The sequence below is a fragment of the Nelusetta ayraudi genome, unplaced genomic scaffold (genome assembly GCF_046127955.1).
Source record: "Nelusetta ayraudi isolate G7.1 ecotype Tasmania unplaced genomic scaffold, CSIRO-AGI_Nayr_v1 ptg000024l, whole genome shotgun sequence".
In the NCBI taxonomy this organism is placed as follows: domain Eukaryota; kingdom Metazoa; phylum Chordata; class Actinopteri; order Tetraodontiformes; family Monacanthidae; genus Nelusetta; species Nelusetta ayraudi.
In genome coordinates this window covers 1,449,182-1,460,238 of record NW_027466074.1, presented here as the reverse complement: position 1 = coordinate 1,460,238, position 11,057 = coordinate 1,449,182, and the positions used below count along the sequence as shown (strand labels likewise).

The 11,057-nt window shown below is 40.7% G+C and overlaps 1 protein-coding gene across 1 annotated transcript; it reads right to left on the bottom strand.

Moving 5' to 3' along the window:
• Nucleotides 1-6,187: 6,187 nt before the first annotated feature.
• Nucleotides 6,188-8,473, bottom strand: LOC142889859 (E3 SUMO-protein ligase ZBED1-like). The gene is made up of 3 exons (XM_076028535.1): nucleotides 7,490-8,473; nucleotides 7,105-7,360; nucleotides 6,188-6,904 (listed from the first exon to the last, which is right to left on the bottom strand). Exons 1-3 carry the CDS (start codon nucleotides 7,993-7,995, stop codon nucleotides 6,485-6,487), a joined length of 1,182 nt encoding a protein of 393 aa, XP_075884650.1. The 5' UTR covers nucleotides 7,996-8,473; the 3' UTR covers nucleotides 6,188-6,484.
• Nucleotides 8,474-11,057: the final 2,584 nt, after the last annotated feature.

Here is an 11,057-nt window from a genome sequence, read left to right as displayed (position 1 = left end):
TCCAATATAACTGCACTCGTCCTTCTCTCACATTACATTGGATCACAATGACCAAACAACACAACAAAGACAATGATCCAACTGTACTGCCACGTCCAGACTCAGTGTAGGTCTGTAGGCCTCTTGGACCTTCATGTGAACCACTGCGTGTTGACTGGAGGTGAAACATGGCTGACTGCTGTCCTCCTACCTGGACAATGCAATCTCACTTTCAATCTCACAGCCACTAAAAAACCTGATTGTGATTGAGAGGTCCTCAGCAGCCAATCACTGTTGGGAGTCCAGCCTTCAAACACTCCTCCTGAATCCACAGTCACATCTGTGAGCATCTGGAACTTTGGCCCTGATCCTCCACACCACACAACGTGGGATGACAGCGCCACCTACCTGGATCCTTTCAGCAGCCAGTCCATGCTCTGACCCGTTTCCACTGTGGCCTGTTGGCTCATCTGGACCGGAGTCTGGATCATCAGTCTACAGGTTCATGGAATCTGTCAGAGTGCCGCCGTCTTGTCATGTAATGATAGAGAATCACTCTATTTATACTAATGTGCAGAACCACTAGAGTGTCATTTCTTCACTGCTGTCAGCAACAAGCATTTGGTGTCACACTGGTGTACAACACTTATGGGCTAATTAATAAGAAATGACATATTTATGAATCACCCGCAATGCCCAGATTGTTGCTGCTTATCTGCTGATATGAGCCGTCAACTGTTGCAATATAGAACCACGGGCAGGAAATTACAATTAGTGTCGAGTGTATTATAATTTAAAAGTTTACTAACGGTAGTTCTTTAAAGAATTTAGCAGGGATGGAACAGGCTAACGTGACGACGTCACTTGTAAAACGGAAGGAGCTCAACCTGCTGTCACGGTGAAAACTCCGTGTTACGTCACGTCTAGGGGGACCGAGACGCAACGTGTGGGACACCTTCCCCCACTCCCAAGCCTCATTAATTTCTCACGGCAGTTGGCGGTTTTCAACAAAAACATTTATGAATCAGTAAATTAAATAAACAAAACAACTTAACCGGTGGGCAGCAAAGGCTTCAGGGTGGGCCCAGGCCAATATAATAAACCAAACTCCAACTACCTCGCCTTAAGAACTAACTAAAGAAAGAAAGAGAAGCCAAATACAGAAAGGCTAACCTCCCTACATACTTAATAAACAGGAGAAAAGAGGGGACAAAGAAAATGGCAGCCCACCCCTACGTCTGCGTGCTCTAACACCATTTCAGAAGTGACTAACTGCAGAGATGGGAGCGGAGGAGGGATGACCGTCAGGCTGGCTCGACTGCTCCTCCTTCTCAGCCATGGCGCGTCCAATCAGCAGCCAACATCCAGGACCGCACCTGCAAGGCATCATCCACTCTCTCACACACACACACAGACACAAACATAGAGGCACCTAGACCCACCCGTGGGTCATAACACCCCCTCCCTTAAGAACCAAACCCTATTAACATACCGACAAACAAAACTAAACAAGAAAACCCTTAGTTCCCCCGAAATAAGAATTTCGCAGCTAGTCCACATGTACACGTGATAATGCATCTGCCAACACAATATCAAGTTCCCTCGATAGTAAGTTTGATAGATGGATAGAAATAGATAAGTTAGTTAAAGATACACACACTATGTATATATATATATTATATTTATATTTATATTTTATTATTAACCTCTTTCAAGGAACTCCAAAATCACATCCACTTATAGCGCATACCACTGTTCACTCAACCGCAATGATTGACAAGCACACAGCACGTGAAGTCTACGATGACCTTCCACCCACGGAAGTACCATAGGAGGACACGGATTAAATAGTATGGCTTGTCCACCAGAAGGCTGTATTATGGTGTACATAATATAAAACTTTGGCCCAGTTCTGCTTGTATTGCATTGTATTGGTTGGTGTTCCTAAAGTTTCATTTTTCGTCCCTTTTTATTTTTTACATCCATGTTTGTGATGAAATAGTATTGTGAATCGCTAGCTCGCATTGCATGCTGGGAAACAGCGTCAATCAAGGAAGTTTTGGCTTCGCTGACACGGTCCTGAAGGGAAGTGGGTTTTAGTGCACTGGAACGGGATGACTGTGTTTAATCAAGCAGTACAAACCTGATTAATTGTCTTAATACTTCACTTCAAATGGCCATATTGTTTAGGATTAGAATTAGATGACAACTTCTTCACAATATTTGCAACTATTCAATTTGACCAGCAGGTGTCAGTAGAAGACGAAATTTCATGTTGACTATTTCCTAATGGAAGTGCTCTCTTTACGTTGGATTTTTCTCATAATTATTTGAAGTGTAGGCCTGTATCTGCACACAATTTGGAATTCGTCCCAGCGCCCTGAGCTGTAAGGTTGGACGGTGTAAAATGAAAATGGCCATCTGCAGCAGAAAAGTGGACCCATATATATATATGTGTGTGTGTATATATATATACATCTATATATATATATATATATATATATATATATATATATATATATATATATATATATATGTATGCAATTCATATTTTAACGGTTTATATAGACCCCTCAGGCTCCATTCAAAATGGGGGTTATTGTAGGAGAGTTGCAGTCAACTGAGATTTGGAGAGAGTTTGGATTACTAGATTTTGGATAGTGTTTATAGTTTGGAGTGTTTGAGACTAGATAGCGTTTAGTTTGGAGATAGTTTTGAGAGCTTAGGGAGAGAGTGAGGAGAGGAGAGGTGATCGGATGGAGCCCCCTGTCCTGTACATCAATGTCCATGTTACACAAGCATCTATGCCAGGGGTGCCCATTACGTCCATCGCGATCTACTGGTCAATTGCGAAGGGAGTTTGGGTCATCGCATGAGAGAGAGAGAGAGAGAGAGGGAGTGAGTGTGAGAGAGAGAGAGAGAGAGAGATCCGCGTCAATTACAGCAGGTAGAATCGTTCAGGCAGGATTAGAAAACACGGTGGATCTGGTTGATTTTGGTCATAATGTACGATGTGCTGGATTTTGTTCTTATATGTGCTGTGCTTTACATTCATTCATTCATTCATTTTCCATACCCGCTTAGTCCCGAACTCAGGGTCACGGGGGTCTGCTGGAGCCTCGCCCAGCTGTCTTAGGGCGAAGGCAGGGGACACCCTGGACAAGGGTGTCCAGGGTAAATGTGACGTATCGGCTTCGGCACTATTCAGATCAAATAAAGACCAGACAGGGACAGGAAAACCCTTTTTACACGCAAAACTACCGGGGTTGTCGCGTGAGCTTGCAATCCTGGCGTAAACTGATGGAGACGCCTCGCTCGGAAAATGCGCTTCAAAGTGCACACGCACTGCAGACGCGCCGAAGATGCTGGGAGATGCTGCTGGCAAAACGTCTGCATCACACACACACACACACACACACACACACACACACACACACACACACACACACCAATTATCCCTAACCTATGTGCTGGAAAACACAAAACTATACAGCAAAACATCTTAACGTAAACACACTTTTATTGATAAAAATCAAACATAGGCAGATATAACCTAAACAATTTTAAACCATGAGTTTTCTGTGCAATGATGAGCATAAATGCACATGGGAACATGTTGACCCATTTAATCCTCTTTCTTTCTTTATCATTGGACTACAAATATATTTCTGAATTAATATGTTTTCCTGTTTTATAGGAAGTGGATCTTTTTGACTTGCTCATTTTAAAAGTAGCTTGCATGTTGAAAAAGTGTGAACACCCCTGATCTATGCCCTTTTCCAAGTCCCACAATCACTTTCACTATCATCTGCCTGATTACACCCATGCCATTTTCAGAAAAAAATTGCACAAACAGAATACATTCAAAAAATGTATCATACACATAGTTATCAAGTCAAGTTATTTATTTATTGTCATTGTTGAACAAAGTTAACAACAAAATTTGTTTGGAGCATCCCCATAACCACTGGCATCAGTACCCATAAAAATAATCATAAATAAGTGAGAAAAAAAAAAAAAAATATATATATATATAATTTATGTACAGAAATTATTTGGTCATTCATTTTTTGCAATTCATAGTCATTCCCAACAGACATAACAGACACAAAAATTCAATGCATCACACGTGGTTCAGACACAGCTTGCCTGTGATTGTACATTTGGCCAGTAGGTGGTTTCGTGTGCACATGAAACTTCGAGAAATGAACCGTTTCTCCAACCAGTTGGCTCAAGTGGTTCAATGCCTCATGAGGCTTCACCTCACCATCACTACAGTCACTGCATCCTGAATCAGTCACACTCAAAGTCGCACACCACCTCTGCTTTGTTCTGGACTGTGGAATGGGCAATATTAATTTAATCTAATTAAATTCTGTTTTATTACTTTATGTCTATTTTAATGCTCTTTATTGGTGCTGAATGGAAGTGTGGTTGTTGTTTTATGAGCTAATGGATAGACAAGTGGCCTATAACATAAGACGCTTAAATGAAGTGAATAGGATATGTCCACAATGTCAAGAAAGGAAGCAGGGTGTCTTTAAAATCGATAACATTTGAATACGTATTAAAAGTTGAGTTGATGTTATACTTGTATTGACATTATGAGTAATTTATACAACTTTTCCCAGGAACTTTTCCCAATGATGAGGTTGATGGCCCATCATCTGCAATTCAGCATTCTGCAGGTAGTCATCACCAAATCAAGCGTATTCAGCTGTCATAATCCTGTTTGTAAATAATACATATAAACTGTGTACTTGTAATATAAGTCAAACTTTGGTAACTTGAATATAATTCTCACAAAGGGATTTTTCATGTGTATGCACTTTGTACCTGTTATGAATTAAAAAAAAAAAAAAAATTCATAACTAAACTCAGTTGTTGGTTTCCATCTCTATAAGTTAACAAAGATACATAGATACCTATGAAACACTTGTTTATCTTGCTGAAACTAATACTAGGTTACTAGTACTAGATACACCAGTATACTCTCCCGGAGCACAGATCAACCCACTCAAACAAACAAAAAGCATTTTACTCAGTCAGATAAGATTACTAAATGCTGGATGATACACTGTTTTGTGCATTATTTGGGTAAATAAAATAGTTCTATTATTCATACCTCCGCCTACCATTTATTATTACCTAAGGCATAGGGCATTTAAAAAAACTAAACAAATGTCATTCCGGTGTGCCACCCGTCTGTGCCCCGAGCTTGCCCCCCCAAGAAATAAATTCTAGGACCGCCCCTGTTTCCAACACTGTGGATGCTCGGTTGTTTATTGCAGCAGACAGATAAACAATTAAACGGCTAAAGCCATCTATTCCACCGTGAATGACAAATCTCCAGCTTTTGGTAAAAAAAGGGAGAGAAGATGGAAAGAGAAATCTAAAATATATAAGGCATCAGATAGCTAATTGAAAAAGGTTCATGCACAGCTTATTTGACACAAAAAAGGTATGGTACAAAGATGAAAAGATTTGGAGTGGGTAGAAAATCTCAATGTTTCATTTGTTTAAAAACAGTTTTAAAAAATACCGTATTAATTTGTGGTTTCCATCTATGTGCCACATTGCATTTGGTGCAGGAACAGAATACTGCCTCCGTCTTAGTGTGCGATTGGCCAAGGCTCGCACTTCAGTCCCAATTGGGTCCACTCTTCTTAAGGAATCACGTACTCTTTGAACTACAACAACAGCAAAAAAAAAAAAAAAAGAAAGACAAACTACATAAAATATTAAAGGCACAAATCCGTGTTAACACAGATAATGCTGACAAAAGGTATGATTTCATTTATTAAATACCCCCCCTTTCTTTTTTTAAATATACCGCCATTCTTTTTTTAATCATCCATGTAAGCACTTTTAGCTACATTTTGTACGGAAAGCGTTATACAAATAAAGCTAATTATATTTGTTTGTTTCGGTTAAACTGATGCACAATACAGATTACTGAATACATTCATGTGGGGATCAACTTCATATCAAACTTACTTTGCACTCGTAATTAGTGCTGTCAAGCGATTAAAAAAATTGAAAGATTAATTAATTGTGATCTGTAATTAATTAATCTAATTAATCTCATTTTAATCTCAACCTAAAATCGCTCCCCAACAGGCGCTGAGAAAAGCTCTTAACTTCAGGTATTTACATTTAAATTCATTCCATTATTGTGGCAGATCAAAAGATTGATATAACAAAAAAGTGGCTTTATAAAGTCATTTATTTTTGCATGGTTCCTTTGGCAATCTCAAAATAGAAAATAGAAAATAAAAAGAAAACATCAGGTCAATATAAAGTGCTGTAAATTAACAACAAAACTGAGCAATACAAGTATTGAACACAAACACTTCTGCTTACAATAATTGCAAAAAAACAGACCCATCAATCACACTGCTGTAAGTTAGCACAACAAAAATAACATTAAAGTGCTAAAATAACATTAAGCAATCACTTTCAGTAGGCTACAGAAGACATAGCAGCTATGCTGACCTCATGCTTCTTATTTCTCCTTCTTCAGCCAGTCGCTGAGACAAACAAGCTTGGTCACATTTTCTGGGAGCAAGGCTGCCCTTTTCTTTTGCACTATGTGGCCTGCAAGGCTAAACAGTCTCTCACAAGGTACGGATGTTGCCGGGGAGGCCAAGTACTTGCGTGCTAGGGCAGACAGCTTTTCATAGGTTCCTGAGTGATCATACCACCACTGCAGGGGACAGTCATCAATGCTAATGCTGGGTTCTGCTCTGTAGCGCTGCAGCTCTCCATACTCATTTCCATCTTCTTCTGAGTCAGAGTCAGACCCCAAAATGAGAGCGCTCCTCCTCTTCTTCTGAGCTGGCTCATCTTCCTCTGTGGAGAGCTGGAGAGTATCTGCTCTTCTAGGCTCTGCTGCTTGGAGCATGTTCTCCAGACTTGTCCAAACCTAAATGAATGAATGAATGGATAGATGGACAGGTGGATGAATGACTGATTGTCATTAATACTAAGTGCAGTAGGCTGTTATATTTTGTTTTGAGAAGCACTTCATGTTGCATTTATTATGTGTGAAACTTTATCTAAATAAAGTTTGAATTGATTTTATAAATTGAAGTCATTAGTCCATCTTATCCTTACAATCTTTACCTGTTCCCTCTTTTCTCTTGGAAGACATTTCAAATCCTTAAAACGTGGATCCAGCGCTGTGGCCAACTTTAACCATGTCTTCTTGTTAACATCAGGTTGCCGTGCTGCCAGTTCCTTTTGGAAGGCATTTTTGAACTTCACCACGTAGGCTGGATCATCATCAGTGATGTCCATGATGCGGTCCAGATGGCGAAAAGCAGGCAGCACTATAGAGCAAGAGACGTAGGCCTCACCACCCAGCAGCTCAGTCACATACCTGCAGAGGTGGATAAGTTTGCAAAATAAATTTAGCTGGATTTTTAAATTATTATAGAACTGATTTCCAATTTAATTTGTAAAGTAAATGTTAAATTTAAAGTAAAGAAAGCTACTTATTTGGTCTTACCTGCATGGTTCAAGCAGGACCTCCAGCCTCTGCAGTTTCCCCCACTCAGCTTCGGTTGGCATGACCAATCTGTGGTTGTTCCGTTGGTCCATTGTAGCCTGGACAGCCTCTTGGTTACGTAGGAGACGTGAGACCATTGCAAGTGTCGAATTCCACCTTGTTGGTACATCTTGTATGAGGTGCTCACTCTTTTTTCCAAGTGCTACTTGTTGCTGGTTAAGTTCTGTGGTACTCGCCGGGCTTTGCTTAAAATGACCAACAATTTTGCGGCACTTTGCCAGTACACCCACAAACCCACTGTTGTCGAGGCAGACCGTGATGGTCCTCTGCAGAATGTGAGCATTGCAGGCAATGTGCTCATATGGAAGGGCTCTCATGGCAGCCAGCATGTTTGCTGCACTGTCTGTACCAATGGTGGATATTTTGGCTTCAATTCCCCAGTCATTTGCCACCTGGAGGAACTGTTCGGCGCATTTATCAGCAAAGTGCCTGGTTTCCGATTTCATGATGGTCAATGCAAATGAGTTGAGGTTCCACTCATTATTGATAAAGTGACCTGTCACCCCAAAATAGCTGTGGTTACCTGCTGAGGTCCAGTGATCTCCGGTTATGGCAATGCAGTTGGGCGAATCCTCCACCAAAATCTCAAGTTAATTTTTTTTTTCACCTTCGTACATCTTGCTGATTTTGGTTGTCACTGTAGCTCTGCACGGTGGCTTGTATAATGGGTCATTGGACGCGGTTTGCAGCACCTCTGTTAACCCCTCATCTTCCACGATGTTTATCGGCCTGCAGTTCATCGCTATCCACTTGGCAAGAACGTTCGTCAGCCTCTCGGTCGCAGACTTGCTCATGCGCGGGGTGTTATCCTCGAGTTTAGTTTGGCGAAGAGTGTTGCTGTGGCTCGCCAAATTGGGAGCATCTTTACCGCTAACGTTAGCGGCGGTTGCGCTAGCAACTGGGTGCTTTGCGTTGATGTGATACGCCAAACTTGAGCTGCTTCGGTGGTAAGCGAACTCCTTCTTGCAAAGAACACAAATTACTCTACCTTTGTCGATCGTTCCGTCAGGGTGTTTTTTAAACGTAAAATTCCCATTAACAGGACCAGCAATTTTCACGTGCTCCTCCATTTTCACTCCTCGTCTCTCCACTACTCACCGCTCCTCCCCTTGTCTGCCCAACTACAATGGGAGCCTATCATCGTATGCTAAATAAGCCCAAACACAATGACAGCCAATCAATGTCCACTTCAAGGTGTGACCCCTAACAACGCAGGCACAAGAAGCCCACCACACAAACATTAAAAAAAAACAAAAAACAAAAAACAAAAATAAAGTTAGATTAAAAAAATAGATTAAGCGATTAAAAAACATAACGCTCTAAATAGGCATGTAATTAATTAATCGCGATTAACGCGATAATTTGACACCCCTACTCGTAATCCCCTGGCATGAAGGAATGCTCTCATCATTCTGTACCCTGTGTTTGGGTGACTGAGTTGGATTTCTGCAATGACGGCATCCAGCTCTTCATCACAAAGCGCTGAATACATGTCCGACATTCTAAACAAACAAAGAATAATTCCTGAAATTTTACTTGGCAAGAGCCAAAACATATAAAATAATAATAATAATAATAATAATAATAATAATAAACTTTTATTTGTACAGCGCTAAATCACAACCAAAGGCGTCTCAAAGCGCTTTATACAATCGTATAATGTATGATATAGTATATATTATATTATATATTATATACTGATATATGATTAAAAGCGTCCATTTTCACTGCAACCATTTTGACGTGTATTTGTTGTATCATTAGTGTTATTAGGTACAAGTGTTGCTGCGTTCATTGCAAGGTTAACGTCATTTGCGTCAATAGATATGGAAAACAACTACACTTAAGTTTAAAAGAAATGTGCACGTTTTGTAAATGACAATTTCTTAATATTATTATTATTATTATTATTATTATTATTATTATTATTATTATTATTATTATTATTATTAGTGTTCTGTTAAGGTGAAACAACAAAGAAGCCTTTAAGTCTAAATTGTTTAATAAATAGGTTAAGAGCAGTTTGTGTAAGTATGAAAGTCATTTTATTTATTTGTTGCATTAAGAGAAGCATTTATAGAGCGTCGTTGCCACCTACTGGCATCTTTCGGTAGTATTTCTGTTTATAATTTTGAAGCGAACTTTATACCGGAAGTAAGACACGGGAAACACACTGCCAGCGTTTTCTGATGAGCACCCGTTCCTGTAAACCAGTGTTTGTGTGTCGCGAGATATTGTCAGGTGTGCCGTGGGAAATTATCCCATTTGTGTGCCTGTGCAGTCTAGCGCCTGGCAGAGTAATCATGTAGTACTCTTCCATACCAGTAGGTGGCAGCAGCAGGTAGCTAATTGCCTTGCGCTTGGAGACAAGTGAATTAGTGACGCATGGATGCAGCGACAGGTGTGTGGATTGTGGATAGTGGGACGACGGTTGAAAGAGATGGATAAGTTTTTGAAGAGGAAAAATTCTGACTCTGAACTGGACCCTGGACAAAATCCGGACCCAGATGAAGGCCCTAGTATGAGTGGAGGCAAAGACGGTGACGTCGAGCAAAGTTTCTGGCGTGAGGCAATACAAAGAAAGCTATCTTTCATTTGGATTTACTTTTACCGGAGATGCAACGGCACCGACTCCGTTGTGCTTGGTATGTGGTGAAAAGCTCTCCAACAGTGCTATGGTCCCAAGTAAGCTTAAACGCCATCTCCAAACGAAACAGCCCTCAGTTCAAAAGAAAAATGTGGAGTGTTTTGTTCGCCTGCGTGAACACACGGAGAAACAGGCAACTTTCATGAGAAAAACCGCAAAAGTAAACGAGAGAGCCCTTAAAGCTAGCTACCACGTCGCTGAACTAGGGTTGCCACCTACCAGAGTTACAAATCCGGGACCTCTGGGGGGGGGGACAGGTTTTTTAGTTGCCAAGTACGGGACAATCGCGTATTTTACGGGAGTAGACCACAGGCAGAAATCAAATGAGGTTTTGTCATTTTCCCTTAAAAACGGGACAAATTGTGTCCCGGGAGAGATTTTATTTTTCCCGGGACAGGTGGTGAAAAAAGAGAACAATTCTGGGAAAAACGGGACGGGTGGCAACACTACGCTGAACTTGTGGCTAAATCAAAAAAGTCCCACACTGTGGCAGAGCAATTAATACTTCCCGCCTGCAAAGCCATTGTAAATGAGACGCTCGGACCCGAAGCGGCTAAAGAAATAGCCAAAGTCCCTCTCTCAGATAACACAATCTCCAGACGTATTAATGAGATGTCTGCAGACATCGAAAGTGTGGTTTTGGAGAAGATCCCTATCAGTAAGAAATTTGCCTTGCAACTTGATGAGTCTACTGATATAAGTGTTGTTGCAGATTCTGAAGTGGACATTTCACTTTGATTTTCAGAGTGATGACACCCTGGAAAAACTCTCCATCATTATAAACTCTCCATCATTTATGCTCTATTCAGGTTGGAGTATTGCAGGTTGTCAAAGCTCAGCTGTGATTGGCTGCTCTCAGCT

Excerpts from the sequence above, each read along its gene's own strand:
- LOC142889859 (XM_076028535.1), bottom strand. The coding sequence starts at position 7,995 with ATGAAATCGGAAACCAGGCACTTTGCTGATAAATGCGCCGAACAGTTC. Across the intron at positions 7,361-7,489 it reads GTCCTGCTTGAACCATGCAG|GTATGTGACTGAGCTGCTGG; the intron begins GTAAGACCAAAT and ends CCACCTCTGCAG. Across the intron at positions 6,905-7,104 it reads CAAGAGAAAAGAGGGAACAG|GTTTGGACAAGTCTGGAGAA; the intron begins GTAAAGATTGTA and ends TCATTCATTTAG.